Source organism: Coregonus clupeaformis, chromosome 8, assembly GCF_020615455.1.
Source record: "Coregonus clupeaformis isolate EN_2021a chromosome 8, ASM2061545v1, whole genome shotgun sequence".
Lineage (NCBI taxonomy): Eukaryota > Metazoa > Chordata > Actinopteri > Salmoniformes > Salmonidae > Coregonus > Coregonus clupeaformis.
This window is the reverse complement of record NC_059199.1, coordinates 23,730,951-23,749,865: the sequence shown is the minus strand read 5'-3', so window position 1 is coordinate 23,749,865 and position 18,915 is coordinate 23,730,951. Positions and strand designations below refer to the sequence as shown.

Sequence of the window (18,915 nt, the reverse complement as noted above, 5' to 3'; positions counted from 1 at the left end):
CTCACGGCCCTCGTACACCACCCAACTGAAACACAGAGGAACACACAAAACCCATTTAAACCTCCTTTACTAACTCCACACACTCATCAGTACAGTGAGCTCCCCTTTAATTGTAATAATTATATGCTGGCTCATCTCTAGGTCCTCCATTACTCCATACCATCCCTCTACAGCTCCACTAAGCCTGTGTATCCTTCCATCTTTCCTAATTCTAAATTCTTCCTACACTTGGTGTGTGTGTGTGTGTGTGTCTGCATGCATGTTTGTGTGTGTGTTGGTTCTGTCCCACCTTCCTCCCACCACTCTGCAGGACTTGGCGATGAGTTTATCAGAGAGGGACTCCTGGTTCTTGTCACACACATGGCATTCACCCTGGAAATATGGCTCTGTGTACAGCATCACCTGAGACAGACAAGGACAGCGAAGGAAGAAAGAGAGTTAAAAATCTGTCACATTTACTGTAGACATAGTACAAGTGAATTGTGAAAAGAAATAGCATGACTGCAGAAGGATATACGATTCTACAAGATGTCTCACCACACTTCTGACGCTGCCCTGGTTTTCACTTGGAGCCTGAAACAGACAAGTGAACCGGGTGCACTGAGTAAACATCACAATGTCAAACATCAGCAATCCTTTCCATTTTTCCTCAGGCTGCAAACGCTTCTAAACAGTGTGTGTATTCTCCTTGCAGTTCATTTGCCGGTCTGTTTCCGTCTCTCCACTGTCAACTCCATAGAAAAGAGTCTCTAGACGCCTACTCACCTGTAAGATGGGCTGGACAGAGCAGATGTGGTTGTCTGAAGAGCCCCAGTCAGCAGAGTTACTGTAGAAACCTTTCTCCAGGATATACTGGTCACCAGAGAAGTCCACGTGAGAGTAGGCTATCCATCTGGAGGAAACAGTGATCACTTTGCGTCAAACCTCCACTAATACTCTGTAACATCCTTCATTCACTGTTGGAGGGAACTTACGTTATTTTTATTACCCCCCCTTTTCTCCCCAATTTCGATCTTGTCTCATCGCTGCAACTCCCCAACGGGCTCGGGAGGTGAAGGTCGAGTCATGCGTCCTCCGAAACATGGCCCGTCTAACTGCGCTTCTTAACACCCGCCCGCTTAACCCGGAAGCCAGCCGCACCAATGTGTCAGAGGAAACACTGTTCAACTGACGACCAAGGTCAGCCTGCAGCCACCCGGCCCGCCACAAGGAGCCAAGTAAAGCCCCCCGGCCAAACCCTCCCCTAACCCGTACGACGTTGGGCCATTTGTGCGCCGCCCTATGGGACTCCCGATCCCAGACGGTTGTGATACAGCCCGGGATCAAACCCGGGTCTGTAGTGACGCCTCAAGCACCGCGATGCAGTGCCTTAGACCGCTGCGCCACTCGGGAGGCCATATGATCATATTCTTATCAACGTATCAGCCAGTATCAAGTTATTATCAGAGCCATATCTACTGTATATTGGCTCTAGTTATGATTATATTCTTATTATTTGAATAAGTTCTGTCCTTGAGCTGTTCTTGTCTATTAATGTGGAAAAGTAGCTGCTGCTTTTGCAACAGCTAATGGGGATCCTAATAAAATACCAATAACAAATACCTCTGACACAAAAAAATGATATCAGTCATTACTATAAAACACTAGATTACACCATGTTAGACTATAATGCTGCTAGTCACAAGCATTTGTACTTACGCTCCACTGAGGACGTGGATGGAGCACGTGGTGGTACGGTAGCCAAACAGCTCCACGTCAGGAATGGCCTCGGTCACCTCAAAGGTGTTCTCCTGCTCCACCTCCTCCTCGTCAGGCTGCGCATACATTACCAACATGGGCTCTGTCAGGTCCTACAGGGGACAGAGGGGTCAGGGATTAGAGGTCACATACTGTGGTTCCAGGTAGGAGTTGTCTTTAGGCACAGATCTAGGATCAGCTACATCCTAAACTTAACCAGCAGGAAAGGGACAAAGGTATTTCACACTGACTAGTTCAATGGAACTACATTTGTTTTTGAGTGAATTACGTCCCTGTGCCATCTGCATGTAATAAAGGTAACTGCCAAAATAACGGAAACACTTCAGTAAATGAGGGATACAAAGTATATTGAAAGCAGGTGCTTCCACCCAGGTGTGGTTCCGGAGTTAATAAAGCAGCTAACATCCCATCATGCTTAGGGTCATGTATAAAAATGCTGGGCAGGCCATTATTTTGGCTACCATGGCTATGCCTCCATAGGATGACAATGCCCCCATCCACAGCGCACGAGTGGTCAATGGTTGAATGGTTTGATGAGCATAAAAATGATGTAAACCATATGCCACAGGGGTCGCATTTGCGTTTTCACGCAGAAAAGGAAAGATCAAATGCAGCAAAAATATCTTGCTGCGTTTTGTAAACGCAGATCTAAAATGCTTCTTATTGTACATTCTGCTCGGCTTCAGTCAGGGTTCCCTCCAAATCCTGAATGTAAAGGTCTAATACCGTACTTCAGTTGCACTTCTCCACTATATATTTGCTCTCGTCGTTGGATCACTAGACAGCGCTCTGACTGATGTGTAGCCTACTTTTCTACGGTACTTTCCTCTGGTGTAGTTTTTCTCCGGTAGCAAGTTAAAATGCTAGATTAACGACAAACATTAGGAAATGTAGCTGGCTACATTCTTTCTATGATAAACATTAGATGGCCATGCATCGTTTTTGGAAAAAGACCTTGAATTTTCATTGTGAGTTAATTTACTTATGTGTGGCTGCTAGCCAAATAGTGTTGCACTTTTGTTGTCATCTGATGATTTTCTGCCGAATGTGTTGCACTAATGTATTTTGTGTTGCACGCCCCTTATCACTCTATTGAAGCCAAAAAACACTGACTTTCAATATGAAACGCAGGTGAAATGGTTTAAAACACAGATTTTTGGATGGTCTGCGTTACGAAAATGCAGATTTCTGAAAGCTACTACAACCCCTGTGCCACGGCTGTCTCCGTCACCAGATCTCAACCCAAATGAACACTTATGGGTGATTCTGAAGCGCTGCCTGAGACAGCGCTTTCCACCTCCATCAACAAAACACCAAATGATGGAATTCCTTGTGGAAAAATGGTGTCGCATCCCTCCAATAGAGTTCCAGACACTTGTAGAATCTATGCCAAGGTGCATTGAAGCTGTTCTGGCTCGTGGTGGCCCAACACCCTATTAAGACACTGTATGTTGGTGTTTGCTTTATTTTGGCAGTTACCTGTATAAATTATACACACTGAATATACCAAACATTAGGAACACCTTCCTAATATTAAGTTTCACCCCCTTTTGCCCTCAGAACAGCCTCAATTCGTCAGGGCATGGACTTTACAAGGTGTCGAAACGTTCCCACAGGGATGCTGGCCCATGTTGACTCCAATGCTTCCCACAGTTGTGTCAAGTTGGCTGGATGTCCTTTGGGTGGTGGACCATTCTTGATACACACGGGAAACTGTTCAGTGTGAAAAACCCAGCTGTGTTGCAGTTCTTGACACACTCAAACTTCATCTACCCTGATTGAAATGGAATTAACAAGTGACATCAATAAGGAATCATAGCTTTCACCTGGAAAGAGCAGGTATTCTTAATATGTTGTATACTCAGTGTATATGCCATTTAGGACATGATACAAGGCCCTGATAGAGATGGGGTGTTACGTGATGGTATGGCCCACACACCGCTCGTATGACTCTGACAGAGCGCAGCTCAGCATCGCAGCCCCCCCACACCCTCCAGTCGTGGTACTCTCCCTCCTCCAACAGATACTGGTGGCCTCGGAAACCCTCCTTCTCATAGCCCACCCAGCTAGAAGTACAGGGAGACACAGGGTGAGATACATGAAGTAACACACGCATGCACACGCGCTCACACACAGTCTACTCACCAGCCTCCCTGTACTTTGATGGATCCAGCGCTGCACATGAAGGCAGTCTGCCGTCTGTCCATTCTGGTCATGAAGTCTCTCATGTTGGTGTAGATTACCCTGCTCTTCCCAGTGAAGTAGGGCTTGTCATAGAGCACCAGCTGGGAAGAAAAACAGCAGGCACAACTTTTGCACTGAGGTATCAGCTTCATAAAGACATTTGTTTGATCATTCATTTGTTCGTTTGTTTGTTCATTCTTACCTTGGGCTCACCAGGTTTCTCCACTCTTGGTTCACCCTGTCAAAAAAAACATTTGGGAAATTTCATTTAGTGAACATCAACTATAAATGCAATACATTAATTATACTAAAGCTATTTCCATGGGGTGTACATTGTTCTAGCTGTGGTCATTCTCTACAATTTGTCTATTATAATCTTACGATTTTGAGAGGGTGCACTGAGCCCACGTAGGGTTGTTCCACGCCCCAGGCTGCAGGGTTGGGGAACCCCCCGACCTCCAGAACACGTGGTACGCCCTGGAAGAAAGGCTGAGCATACACCAGCCATCTGAAGAGAAGAGTCAATCCAATCAGAACAGAGATATCATTACAGAAGACAGACCTCACAAAACCATGTTATTACACTGATAAAATACCCAATATACTTAAATATTGAGCTTAACTTATTTTCACCCAATACAATGTTAACCACCTAGAGTCGATTGATGCACTGGTGCGTCAATCTAAGTTACATAACAAAAAAATACCCATCAGAATCTGTCAGTTTAAGCTAGAGATATCTGCGGTGAAAGTTGGCAGAGCTAGAGCGGTGTTTGTCAGACCATGAGACATCCCGAAAATCGGTCTTCTTACGAAAACGTATGTAGCATCCGAATGGTTTGACCTACAAAACTATTATGACCACTATGGAAAGGGAAGATTTTGCTCTACGACCCCCACAAGTGTCACAGGACTCGTCAGAAGGTAACCGGATTAAAACAATTATTGGAAGTATGAAGGTAGTTTTGTGCCTACACAAAAAAGGGGTTAAATATGTGTAAATAAACTACAAATATTTTCTGAGCTTTCTTATATCTCCTAGATATAGGACAGAAACTTCAAAACCTTGTTTCTTATGATTGATTATTTTTGTCTTTTAGTCTTTTTGCCATTTATGAATGTGTTACTCAATGTGTTTCCCTGGGCTATAGTAGTTTTGCCAAATGGTCCATAGTATGACCATCTTAAAACAATTCCATATGCCCCCCCAACCGCTTAGACTTACAGGGGTTAAATTTGACGATTTATTTGAACAAATACTACATTTTATCATCTTACTTTCATAAAATGTAACCTTATGCCCCACGTGGCCTACTAAAAAGCAGTTGGCAGAGCTGACTACATTTACTCACAGTCCAGCGTTGATGATGATGGAGTTGGCTTTGATGGGGAAGCCGAATATCCTGGCGTCATCTGACGTGTCTCTGAAGATCACCTTCTTCCCCTCTGCATTCTCCTCTGGGAACAGACTGATCTCTGGCACACTGTAGTCCTGTTGCGGCAGAGAGAAATGACAAGTATGGTACTTTGACACTAGAGGGTGCTATAGTCTCACAGAGCAGCGCAATTGTGACACAGGCTCTAACAGAGAGGACGGCAGAAATCCTTAAGAGTGCCATAATACGTATATAAACTCAACTGCATTTATTTTCAGCAAACTTAACATGTGTAAATATTTGTATGAACATAACAAGATTCAACAACTGAGACATAAACTGAACAAGTTCCACAGACATGTGACTAACAACAATGGAATAACGTGTCCCTGAATAAAGTGCTTTGCTGCAGGAGGTACTGGTGCACTTCACAAAATAGATGGCATCATGAGGAAGGAAAATTATGTGGATATATTGAAGCAACATCTCAAGACATCAGTCAGGAAGTTAAAGCTTGGTCGCAAATGGGTCTTCCAAATGGACAATGACCCCAACCATACTTCCAAAGTTGTGACAAAATGGCTTAAGGACAACAAAGTCAAGGTATTGGAGTGGCCATCAAAAAGCCCTTACCTCAATCCTATAGAAAATGTGGTGGTGATCCTAACTGACCTAAGACAGGGAATTTTTACTAGGATTAAATGTCAGTAATTGTGAAAACCTGAGTTTAATGTATTTGGCTAAGGTGTATGTAAACTTCCGACTTCAACCGTATAAAATATATTTGGACACTTTTTTGTTTACTACATGATTCCATATCTGTTATTTCATAGTTTTGATGTCTTCACTATTATTCTACAATGTAGAAAATAGTAAAAATAAAGAAAAACCCTTGAATGAGTAGGTGTGTCCAAACCTTTGACTGGTACTGTATATATATTTGCAAAAATATATATATGTGGGATTGGAAGTGATGCAGACAATTACATTGATAGAAGTTACAATCTATCTGCAATTTTAAAGCAGATCTAACCCCTGAAAAAAAAAGAGAAAAAAAGGCACTTCAACAAATGAGCACTTCAATTGAACCACACCTAATCAGATTGACATAACTCTTGCCAAACTTTTGCCTAGTGGTATCCACCTAAAGCCTTTGGAATTTTTCTGATCCACCAAATACACAAAGCCATGTTTCTAACCACAACCTAGGCTTTAGTAGTTACTAAAAAATGCCTGGTTGCATCACACACTTTGAGAAACAATGCTCTATGGCTAATCATTTATTTTTATTTTTATAACCTTTATTTAACTAGGCAAGTTAGTTAAGAACAAATTCTTATTTACAATGACGGCCTACACCGGCCAAACCTGGATGAAGCTGGGCCAATTGTGCGCCGCCCTATGGGACTCCCAAACACGGCCGGTTGTGATACAGCCTGGAATCGAACCAGGGGGTCTGTAGTGACGCCTCAAGCACTGAGATGCAGTGCCTTAGACCGCTGCGCCACTCGAGGTCTTCATAAGGGTCATCTGTGACTTCTTCTTACCCTGACTGCTCTTCGTACTGATCCTATGATGAACCTCCTGTCCGGCTTGGCCGCCACCACTTCTTCTCCTCCCACCTTCTGTCCATTCTGTCCGTTCTCTCCATTCCGCTGTGATTGTTGTTCCTCCTCCTCCTCAGGGGGGTCGAAGGGATAGGTGAGCTCTATGTCCCCCTCGTCCAGAGCTATCTTCTCCCCTTTGAAGTTGGGCTTCTCGTACAAGACCCAGCTGAAGAGAGGAATGGAAAGACGGGGGTTAATAACAAGTCCAGATAATGAACAGCAAGGGTCAATGGTCTGAACAAGATTAATTTAACAATGCATGACCTATTTTAAAAGTGAGTTAAACGGGCACAGCTGGTGAATAGATTGACCATTGCTCTAATGATGGACACACTAGTAGAGCTCTACACTAGCACACTGAGGATGGCACTGGTGTCCCTATTCAAGATATGAAAGGGTGAAAGTAGAAATATCTATCCAGTTATGAAAGTGTTCACAAGATGTTTATTCATCAAATCAAGCTTTATTTATACAGCACATTTCAGACATGGAATGCAACACAATGTGCTTTACAGGATAAAATAAATAGAAACATTGAAAAAAAGTAAATATTTACTACACAACAAACATAAGACTAAAAAGCACCCTAAGGAGAAGCAAAGCTAAAAGGTGTGTTTTAAGATCTCTTTTAAAAAATCCCACAGTTCCACAGGGCATAATAACTAAAGGCTGCCTCTCCCTGCCTCTTGGTCCTAGGCCTTGGGATAGTGCCAGAGGACCTGAGGGACCTACTGGGTACATAACTTAAAAGCATGTCTGACATGTATTGGGGTGCACAATCGTGGATTGATTTAAAAACCAATCGAAGAATCTGAAAATTAATTCTAAAACTCACAGGCAGCCAGTGCAGAGACCTTAAAACCGGTGTAACGTCTGGTCTTGGTCAGTACCCGTGCTGCAGCATTCTGTATGTTTTGCAGTTGACCAATGGCTCAGTTTTCTTGTCTCATGCGTTACAGTCCTGTATCTTGTACACACATCACCATGGTATTCAGAACAGCTTGCTCAGTGTTTCTAGATTATGTCTGTGTGAATCTTGATAGCCAATCTAGATGATAGTCAGACAGTACCACTCCTCACCTTTGACCTGTCTGCATTATAATAACGTGAAAGCCCAGGATGACCCAGATTATCTTTCTCCATGGAATACATGACAGTATACTGTAACTTATCTTTAATTGAAGATCTATGAAAGAACAAGACACATTTTAGATTAACAAGACATTTGAACAACAATTGATAACAGTTTCATTTTTGATAGTTTTATTTAATATTTATATATTTTAAAACCACTCATATTTCTTTTCACATTCTATTTTTGGTATCAAATAATAATGCATGGAGGTGCAAGGTATTTGGTGTTATATATAAAAATAAGAAAGTAACCTGTATGTTGACAGTGATTGGCAATGTATGATTAATATCTATGAAAATACCGTAGTAATACCATAGTGAAATAGAAACCCCACCTTGAAAAACACACAGTAGCATTAGACAGGAAATGCATAAAAAGCCCACAGGGTCATTGCACTGCATCATACATTATTATATGTATTGTGTATGTATTATACTGCATAAAGAATACACTCCCCATCCAATGTTTTCCCAAAACGTAGTAAATTACATAGTCAAACAAAATACAAATAAAATACAAAAATAAGCCAATTCAGAAAATAATGTGCATAGATTTGGCTTCCTTCATGAATACATCTTAAATATACTGCTTGTAGCCACAGATGATGCACCATATAGTAGATCTAACTTGACCTCCCCAATAATCAATGGTGGGTTCAAGTGAATGGTTCCGTCCACTACTGTGTGTGCTAAGCCGGGGCATACCATCCAAGTCAAGGAAGAATCTGAGAGGGGAGAATGTCTGTAAATAGAATAACCCAATTTTAAGGGAGGGGAAAATAAGCACTACCCTTCCCATCCTCTCCAGTTGACCACATCTAAAGGCACTGGTTGTTTATTGTTGAGTCGTACGTATGCTGCTGTCCTCACATTCAGGCAAAAAAGTAAATCCTCATATGAATCTTCACGGTATTAAAGAAAAACCCTTTAACTGCAATGAAGATGTTCTCAGATCCTCTTGAGAGTGCCTGACGATGATTACACAAGGTTAAGTCTGTGGTGATTCCTAAAGGCCATGTCCACAGGCTCAAAAGCAGGAGTTCTGAGGGGTTGGGGATATTGTAATGTATTGTATTGGAGGAGCGGGTGAAGGGTGTGGGTTGAGGGAAGGTTATTGGAAGGTTACAGCAGCTCCAGCTCCCACTGTTGGCAAGGCCTCTCCTCACTCTCTGGTAAAATCACCACATGGTCTCTGTCGTACTGCTTGCCACCTGAGAGATACAATTATATCATACATTTATTGCATGTTGAAAATACCCTCAAATAAAAGGTGACATTCTGTATTGTTGCCTCATATGAAACATTTGGGGGGGGGGGGTGCTGAGTGTGCATAGTATTGCATGAAAGTACAAATCGTATATATAGTTCCTATAATTTCACTCCTAAAATGAGAGTAGTGTCTCACCCTTGATGTCCAATACCATGCCAGGGAAGGTGAGGCTGCAGATGGTGCCTCTCATCTGGGCTGACCAGGTCTGGACAGGCTGCCGGGTCTCTGACCACAGCACCACCTTAGCCCCCGCCTCCACGTTCCCCATCACCTGCAGGCTCATAGCAGGAGCCAACTAGAGAATGAGAGACAGAGAACGAGAGCAAGAGACATAAGAAATTGAGAAATCTGGCGTGCTCAAATAGCAAAACATCTAGGAGATGTGGATAGGAGATGTGGTAAATGCAAAACATGATATAGTGTAAAATAAATAGGAGAAATAACATCTGAAGATATAAAAATGCTCTATATTTACTTCTATGGGGAAAAAAAACAGATTCCCAGAATTTTAGGCCTGTCAATGTATGTATATGTTAATCTTTGACCAGGGTTGGGAAACTCATGGGAACCCAGGGGGTCCGAGGGGGAGTCCCAGGGGTTCCTCAGTAAGGTGAAAGAAACTGATCATATGAATAAAGATAATTGAAATGGAAAAGTTGAGGAACTTTATTCCTAGTGAGTAATACCTTGTTCTTGATGAGGCCCTCCTGGTAGAACCAGATGTCGCTCATGCCCTCCACCTGCTCGGTCACAACCACGCGTCCCGACTTAATTTCCTCTACGCCGCCCTGGATGGACAGGAAGTGACCTCGCTCCTTGCTCTTGATGCGGAAGAAGTGCCGCCTCTGCAGGAAATGGAAACAGGCACATGTAAATCATTCAAAATAAAATAAATATGAGTAATAAAAAGAGTAAATATGAATTGGGTAGAAGTACTGTATTATACACCAACCCAAACAACGTGAATGAAGTCAAAGGTATTCTAACCTGTCGTACTGGGTACATTGAGCCAATGGTGAAAATCTGACTGAATTTGGGCCAGTTGGTGATTTCAATGGGTTCTAATAGGAACTGCCGTCCCCTGTAGTTACTGTGCTCACACATCACCCAGCTGCAGAGAGAGCAAGTGAGGCATAGGGTGAGAGAGTGACACAAGAGGAAAGTTTGTGTTCATACACACATCCTTAAAAACATAGGTGCTGGGGTAATAAAGAATACTAGTAAAGAACAACAATGCCTGAACACTGTTAAAGCTCCTAATTCACCGCTTTACTGACAATGTTTCGATCTGAAAAGGATCTTCGTCAGGTCAAAAACACAAGAGCACATAATGTCAACTCTCAGAATAACACACTCACACACTCACCAGCCTCGGTTGACTCTGACAGAGAGTAGATGGTTGTTGTAGCCCTCCTCCAGCATATTGACCACCTCTGTGTCCACTGTGATCTCCCTGCCCTCCAAACACTCCAGACCAAACAGTGAGACGGAGGGCACTGAGAATACCTGGGGAAACAGGGGGAGACTGTGTTAAGATTAAGTTTAAGATTAAGATATACTTTATTAGTCCATATGGGATGGAAATTTGTCTTCTGCTTTTTTCCCAACCCCTCCTATATAAGCACACACACACATTAGGTTGGATAGGCTGCAGCAGTGTTACAGTGGGTCAGGGTATGGGGTTGGGAGGAGTAATGGTATGGGGAAGAGAGAGGGCTGGGGGCATTAAGCTAAATATACCTAAATACTATGATGAACAACAAATTGATTCATTAAGTGATTGAAAATAAAACGGAGAAAGCTATAGAGTGAGAGACAGACAGACAGAAAAAGTTAAGTAAAATTTGATGGTGAGAGAGGAAGGTGAATAAGCCAGTCTATATGAGTGTGACCAGTATATGAGGATTGTTCTTACCAGTGGGACAGTCTTCAGTGAAAGTATGACACAGTTCGGAGGACAGCCCATGCTGGTGAAGTTGGGGTAGTCTCCTTCTGACAGGATGTACAGGTTCCCTGAAAACTCACGGCCCTCGTACACCACCCAACTGAAACACAGAGGAACACACAAAACCCATTTAAACCTCCTTTACTAACTCCACACACTCATCAGTACAGTGAGCTCCCCTTTAATTGTAATAATTATATGCTGGCTCATCTCTAGGTCCTCCATTACTCCATACCATCCCTCTACAGCTCCACTAAGCCTGTGTATCCTTCCATCTTTCCTAATTCTAAATTCTTCCTACACTTGGTGTGTGTGTGTGTGTGTGTGTCTGCATGCATGTTTGTGTGTGTGTTGGTTCTGTCCCACCTTCCTCCCACCACTCTGCAGGACTTGGCGATGAGTTTATCAGAGAGGGACTCCTGGTTCTTGTCACACACATGGCATTCACCCTGGAAATATGGCTCTGTGTACAGCATCACCTGAGACAGACAAGGACAGCGAAGGAAGAAAGAGAGTTAAAAATCTGTCACATTTACTGTAGACATAGTACAAGTGAATTGTGAAAAGAAATAGCATGACTGCAGAAGGATATACGATTCTACAAGATGTCTCACCACACTTCTGACGCTGCCCTGGTTTTCACTTGGAGCCTGAAACAGACAAGTGAACCGGGTGCACTGAGTAAACATCACAATGTCAAACATCAGCAATCCTTTCCATTTTTCCTCAGGCTGCAAACGCTTCTAAACAGTGTGTGTATTCTCCTTGCAGTTCATTTGCCGGTCTGTTTCCGTCTCTCCACTGTCAACTCCATAGAAAAGAGTCTCTAGACGCCTACTCACCTGTAAGATGGGCTGGACAGAGCAGATGTGGTTGTCTGAAGAGCCCCAGTCAGCAGAGTTACTGTAGAAACCTTTCTCCAGGATATACTGGTCACCAGAGAAGTCCACGTGAGAGTAGGCTATCCATCTGGAGGAAACAGTGATCACTTTGCGTCAAACCTCCACTAATACTCTGTAACATCCTTCATTCACTGTTGGAGGGAACTTACGTTATTTTTTATTACCCCCCTTTTCTCCCCAATTTCGATCTTGTCTCATCGCTGCAACTCCCCAACGGGCTCGGGAGGTGAAGGTCGAGTCATGCGTCCTCCGAAACATGGCCCGTCTAACTGCGCTTCTTAACACCCGCCCGCTAACCCGGAAGCCAGCCGCACCAATGTGTCAGAGGAAACACTGTTCAACTGACGACCAAGGTCAGCCTGCAGCCACCCGGCCCGCCACAAGGAGCCAAGTAAAGCCCCCGGCCAAACCCTCCCCTAACCCGTACGACGTTGGGCCATTTGTGCGCCGCCCCTATGGGACTCCCGATCCCAGACGGTTGTGATACAGCCCGGGATCAAACCCGGGTCTGTAGTGACGCCTCAAGCACCGCGATGCAGTGCCTTAGACCGCTGCGCCACTCGGGAGGCCATATGATCATATTCTTATCAACGTATCAGCCAGTATCAAGTTATTATCAGAGCCATATCTACTGTATATTGGCTCTAGTTATGATTATATTCTTATTATTTGAATAAGTTCTGTCCTTGAGCTGTTCTTGTCTATTAATGTGGAAAAGTAGCTGCTGCTTTTGCAACAGCTAATGGGGATCCTAATAAAATACCAATAACAAATACCTCTGACACAAAAAAATGATATCAGTCATTACTATAAAACACTAGATTACACCATGTTAGACTATAATGCTGCTAGTCACAAGCATTTGTACTTACGCTCCACTGAGGACGTGGATGGAGCACGTGGTGGTACGGTAGCCAAACAGCTCCACGTCAGGAATGGCCTCGGTCACCTCAAAGGTGTTCTCCTGCTCCACCTCCTCCTCGTCAGGCTGCGCATACATTACCAACATGGGCTCTGTCAGGTCCTACAGGGGACAGAGGGGTCAGGGATTAGAGGTCACATACTGTGGTTCCAGGTAGGAGTTGTCTTTAGGCACAGATCTAGGATCAGCTACATCCTAAACTTAACCAGCAGGAAAGGGACAAAGGTATTTCACACTGACTAGTTCAATGGAACTACATTTGTTTTTGAGTGAATTACGTCCCTGTGCCATCTGCATGTAATAAAGGTAACTGCCAAAATAACGGAAACACTTCAGTAAATGAGGGATACAAAGTATATTGAAAGCAGGTGCTTCCACCCAGGTGTGGTTCCGGAGTTAATAAAGCAGCTAACATCCCATCATGCTTAGGGTCATGTATAAAAATGCTGGGCAGGCCATTATTTTGGCTACCATGGCTATGCCTCCATAGGATGACAATGCCCCCATCCACAGCGCACGAGTGGTCAATGGTTGAATGGTTTGATGAGCATAAAAATGATGTAAACCATATGCCACAGGGGTCGCATTTGCGTTTTTCACGCAGAAAAGGAAAGATCAAATGCAGCAAAAATATCTTGCTGCGTTTTGTAAACGCAGATCTAAAATGCTTCTTATTGTACATTCTGCTCGGCTTCAGTCAGGGTTCCCTCCAAATCCTGAATGTAAAAGGTCTAATACCGTACTTCAGTTGCACTTCTCCACTATATATTTGCTCTCGTCGTTGGATCACTAGACAGCGCTCTGACTGATGTGTAGCCTACTTTTCTACGGTACTTTCCTCTGGTGTAGTTTTTCTCCGGTAGCAAGTTAAAATGCTAGATTAACGACAAACATTAGGAAATGTAGCTGGCTACATTCTTTCTATGATAAACATTAGATGGCCATGCATCGTTTTTGGAAAAAGACCTTGAATTTTCATTGTGAGTTAATTTACTTATGTGTGGCTGCTAGCCAAATAGTGTTGCACTTTTGTTGTCATCTGATGATTTTCTGCCGAATGTGTTGCACTAATGTATTTTGTGTTGCACGCCCCTTATCACTCTATTGAAGCCAAAAAACACTGACTTTCAATATGAAACGCAGGTGAAATGGTTTAAAACACAGATTTTTGGATGGTCTGCGTTACGAAAATGCAGATTTCTGAAAGCTACTACAACCCCTGTGCCACGGCTGTCTCCGTCACCAGATCTCAACCCAAATGAACACTTATGGGTGATTCTGAAGCGCTGCCTGAGACAGCGCTTTCCACCTCCATCAACAAAACACCAAATGATGGAATTCCTTGTGGAAAAATGGTGTCGCATCCCTCCAATAGAGTTCCAGACACTTGTAGAATCTATGCCAAGGTGCATTGAAGCTGTTCTGGCTCGTGGTGGCCCAACACCCTATTAAGACACTGTATGTTGGTGTTTGCTTTATTTTGGCAGTTACCTGTATAAATTATACACACTGAATATACCAAACATTAGGAACACCTTCCTAATATTAAGTTTCACCCCCTTTTGCCCTCAGAACAGCCTCAATTCGTCAGGGCATGGACTTTACAAGGTGTCGAAAGCGTTCCACAGGGATGCTGGCCCATGTTGACTCCAATGCTTCCCACAGTTGTGTCAAGTTGGCTGGATGTCCTTTGGGTGGTGGACCATTCTTGATACACACGGGAAACTGTTCAGTGTGAAAAACCCAGCTGTGTTGCAGTTCTTGACACACTCAAACTTCATCTACCCTGATTGAAATGGAATTAACAAGTGACATCAATAAGGAATCATAGCTTTCACCTGGAAAGAGCAGGTATTCTTAATATGTTGTATACTCAGTGTATATGCCATTTAGGACATGATACAAGGCCCTGATAGAGATGGGGTGTTACGTGATGGTATGGCCCACACACCGCTCGTATGACTCTGACAGAGCGCAGCTCAGCATCGCAGCCCCCCCACACCCTCCAGTCGTGGTACTCTCCCTCCTCCAACAGATACTGGTGGCCTCGGAAACCCTCCTTCTCATAGCCCACCCAGCTAGAAGTACAGGGAGACACAGGGTGAGATACATGAAGTAACACACGCATGCACACGCGCTCACACACAGTCTACTCACCAGCCTCCCTGTACTTTGATGGATCCAGCGCTGCACATGAAGGCAGTCTGCCGTCTGTCCATTCTGGTCATGAAGTCTCTCATGTTGGTGTAGATTACCCTGCTCTTCCCAGTGAAGTAGGGCTTGTCATAGAGCACCAGCTGGGAAGAAAAACAGCAGGCACAACTTTTGCACTGAGGTATCAGCTTCATAAAGACATTTGTTTGATCATTCATTTGTTCGTTTGTTTGTTCATTCTTACCTTGGGCTCACCAGGTTTCTCCACTCTTGGTTCACCCTGTCAAAAAAACATTTGGGAAATTTCATTTAGTGAACATCAACTATAAATGCAATACATTAATTATACTAAAGCTATTTCCATGGGGGTGTACATTGTTCTAGCTGTGGTCATTCTCTACAATTTGTCTATTATAATCTTACGATTTTGAGAGGGTGCACTGAGCCCACGTAGGGTTGTTCCACGCCCCAGGCTGCAGGGTTGGGGAACCCCCCGACCTCCAGAACACGTGGTACGCCCTGGAAGAAAGGCTGAGCATACACCAGCCATCTGAAGAGAAGAGTCAATCCAATCAGAACAGAGATATCATTACAGAAGACAGACCTCACAAAACCATGTTATTACACTGATAAAATACCCAATATACTTAAATATTGAGCTTAACTTATTTTCACCCAATACAATGTTAACCACCTAGAGTCGATTGATGCACTGGTGCGTCAATCTAAGTTACATAACAAAAAAATACCCATCAGAATCTGTCAGTTTAAGCTAGAGATATCTGCGGTGAAAGTTGGCAGAGCTAGAGCGGTGTTTGTCAGACCATGAGACATCCCGAAAATCGGTCTTCTTACGAAAACGTATGTAGCATCCGAATGGTTTGACCTACAAAACTATTATGACCACTATGGAAAGGGAAGATTTTGCTCTACGACCCCCACAAGTGTCACAGGACTCCGTCAGAAGGTAACCGGATTAAAACAATTATTGGAAGTATGAAGGTAGTTTTGTGCCTACACAAAAAAGGGGTTAAATATGTGTAAATAAACTACAAATATTTTCTGAGCTTTCTTATATCTCCTAGATATAGGACAGAAACTTCAAAACCTTGTTTCTTATGATTGATTATTTTTGTCTTTTAGTCTTTTTTGCCATTTATGAATGTGTTACTCAATGTGTTTCCCTGGGCTATAGTAGTTTTGCCAAATGGTCCATAGTATGACCATCTTAAAACAATTCCATATGCCCCCCAACCGCTTAGACTTACAGGGGTTAAATTTGACGATTTATTTGAACAAATACTACATTTTATCATCTTACTTTCATAAAATGTAACCTTATGCCCCACGTGGCCTACTAAAAAGCAGTTGGCAGAGCTGACTACATTTACTCACAGTCCAGCGTTGATGATGATGGAGTTGGCTTTGATGGGGAAGCCGAATATCCTGGCGTCATCTGACGTGTCTCTGAAGATCACCTTCTTCCCCTCTGCATTCTCCTCTGGGAACAGACTGATCTCTGGCACACTGTAGTCCTGTTGCGGCAGAGAGAAATGACAAGTATGGTACTTTGACACTAGAGGGTGCTATAGTCTCACAGAGCAGCGCAATTGTGACACAGGCTCTAACAGAGAGGACGGCAGAAATCCTTAAGAGTGCCATAATACGTATATAAACTCAACTGCATTTATTTTCAGCAAACTTAACATGTGTAAATATTTGTATGAACATAACAAGATTCAACAACTGAGACATAAACTGAACAAGTTCCACAGACATGTGACTAACAACAATGGAATAACGTGTCCCTGAATAAAGTGCTTTGCTGCAGGAGGTACTGGTGCACTTCACAAAATAGATGGCATCATGAGGAAGGAAAATTATGTGGATATATTGAAGCAACATCTCAAGACATCAGTCAGGAAGTTAAAGCTTGGTCGCAAATGGGTCTTCCAAATGGACAATGACCCCAACCATACTTCCAAAGTTGTGACAAAATGGCTTAAGGACAACAAAGTCAAGGTATTGGAGTGGCCATCAAAAAGCCCTTACCTCAATCCTATAGAAAATGTGGTGGTGATCCTAACTGACCTAAGACAGGGAATTTTTACTAGGATTAAATGTCAGTAATTGTGAAAACCTGAGTTTAATGTATTTGGCTAAGGTGTATGTAAACTTCCGACTTCAACCGTATAAAATATATTTGGACACTTTTTTGTTTACTACATGATTCCATATCTGTTATTTCATAGTTTTGATGTCTTCACTATTATTCTACAATGTAGAAAATAGTAAAAATAAAGAAAAACCCTTGAATGAGTAGGTGTGTCCAAACCTTTGACTGGTACTGTATATATATTTGCAAAAATATATATATGTGGGATTGGAAGTGATGCAGACAATTACATTGATAGAAGTTACAATCTATCTGCAATTTTAAAGCAGATCTAACCCCTGAAAAAAAAAAGAGAAAAAAAGGCACTTCAACAAATGAGCACTTCAATTGAACCACACCTAATCAGATTGACATAACTCTTGCCAAACTTTTGCCTAGTGGTATCCACCTAAAGCCTTTGGAATTTTTCTGATCCACCAAATACACAAAGCCATGTTTCTAACCACAACCTAGGCTTTAGTAGTTACTAAAAAATGCCTGGTTGCATCACACACTTTGAGAAACAATGCTCTATGGCTAATCATTTATTTTTATTTTTATAACCTTTATTTAACTAGGCAAGTTAGTTAAGAACAAATTCTTATTTACAATGACGGCCTACACCGGCCAAACCTGGATGAAGCTGGGCCAATTGTGCGCCGCCCTATGGGACTCCCAAACACGGCCGGTTGTGATACAGCCTGGAATCGAACCAGGGGGTCTGTAGTGACGCCTCAAGCACTGAGATGCAGTGCCTTAGACCGCTGCGCCACTCGAGGTCTTCATAAGGGTCATCTGTGACTTCTTCTTACCCTGACTGCTCTTCGTACTGATCCTATGATGAACCTCCTGTCCGGCTTGGCCGCCACCACTTCTTCTCCTCCCACCTTCTGTCCATTCTGTCCGTTCTCTCCATTCCGCTGTGATTGTTGTTCCTCCTCCTCCTCAGGGGGGTCGAAGGGATAGGTGAGCTCTATGTCCCCCTCGTCCAGAGCTATCTTCTCCCCTTTGAAGTTGGGCTTCTCGTACAAGACCCAGCTGAAGAGAGGAATGGAAAGACGGGGGTTAATAACAAGTCCAGATAATGAACAGCAAGGGTCAATGGTCTGAACAAGATTAATTTAACAATGCATGACCTATTTTAAAAGTGAGTTAAACAGGCACAGCTGGTGAATAGATTGACCATTGCTCTAATGATGGACACACTAGTAGAGCTCTACACTAGCACACTGAGGATGGCACTGGTGTCCCTATTCAAGATATGAAAGGGTGAAAGTAGAAATATCTATCCAGTTATGAAAGTGTTCACAAGATGTTTATTCATCAAATCAAGCTTTATTTATACAGCACATTTCAGACATGGAATGCAACACAATGTGCTTTACAGGATAAAATAAATAGAAACATTGAAAAAAGTAAATATTTACTACACAACAAACATAAGACTAAAAAGCACCCTAAGGAGAAGCAAAGCTAAAAGGTGTGTTTTAAGATCTCTTTTAAAAATC

The 18,915-nt window shown here is 42.9% G+C and overlaps 2 protein-coding genes across 2 annotated transcripts in view; both read right to left on the bottom strand.

Annotated features, from left to right (window-relative positions):
- LOC123491444 (beta/gamma crystallin domain-containing protein 2-like) lies at positions 1 to 8,022 on the bottom strand (the record flags this gene model as incomplete). Its single annotated transcript, XM_045222231.1, has 12 exons — positions 8,006 to 8,022; positions 6,866 to 7,091; positions 5,295 to 5,434; positions 4,324 to 4,450; positions 4,145 to 4,180; positions 3,904 to 4,043; positions 3,698 to 3,824; positions 1,699 to 1,850; positions 766 to 892; positions 538 to 573; positions 290 to 402; positions 1 to 25 (listed from the first exon to the last, which is right to left on the bottom strand). Coding segments are annotated over exons 1-12 (1,266 nt in total), but the record flags the coding sequence as incomplete, so codon positions are not given.
- Positions 8,023 to 8,440: 418 nt separating this feature from the next.
- LOC123491367 (beta/gamma crystallin domain-containing protein 1-like) overlaps positions 8,441 to 18,915 on the bottom strand; it is a 51,437-nt gene continuing 40,962 nt past the window's right edge. Inside the window, exons 5-20 of the mRNA XM_045221871.1 lie at positions 18,220 to 18,445; positions 16,648 to 16,787; positions 15,676 to 15,802; positions 15,497 to 15,532; positions 15,256 to 15,395; positions 15,050 to 15,176; positions 13,049 to 13,200; positions 12,117 to 12,243; positions 11,889 to 11,924; positions 11,641 to 11,753; positions 11,245 to 11,374; positions 10,696 to 10,835; positions 10,317 to 10,440; positions 10,016 to 10,174; positions 9,465 to 9,624; positions 8,441 to 9,270 (exon numbers count right to left, since the gene is read on the bottom strand). Coding sequence (XP_045077806.1) covers positions 9,182 to 9,270; positions 9,465 to 9,624; positions 10,016 to 10,174; positions 10,317 to 10,440; positions 10,696 to 10,835; positions 11,245 to 11,374; positions 11,641 to 11,753; positions 11,889 to 11,924; positions 12,117 to 12,243; positions 13,049 to 13,200; positions 15,050 to 15,176; positions 15,256 to 15,395; positions 15,497 to 15,532; positions 15,676 to 15,802; positions 16,648 to 16,787; positions 18,220 to 18,445 — 2,026 coding nt within the window. The 3' untranslated portion in view covers positions 8,441 to 9,181. The remainder of the gene's footprint in view (positions 9,271 to 9,464; positions 9,625 to 10,015; positions 10,175 to 10,316; positions 10,441 to 10,695; positions 10,836 to 11,244; positions 11,375 to 11,640; positions 11,754 to 11,888; positions 11,925 to 12,116; positions 12,244 to 13,048; positions 13,201 to 15,049; positions 15,177 to 15,255; positions 15,396 to 15,496; positions 15,533 to 15,675; positions 15,803 to 16,647; positions 16,788 to 18,219; positions 18,446 to 18,915) is intronic.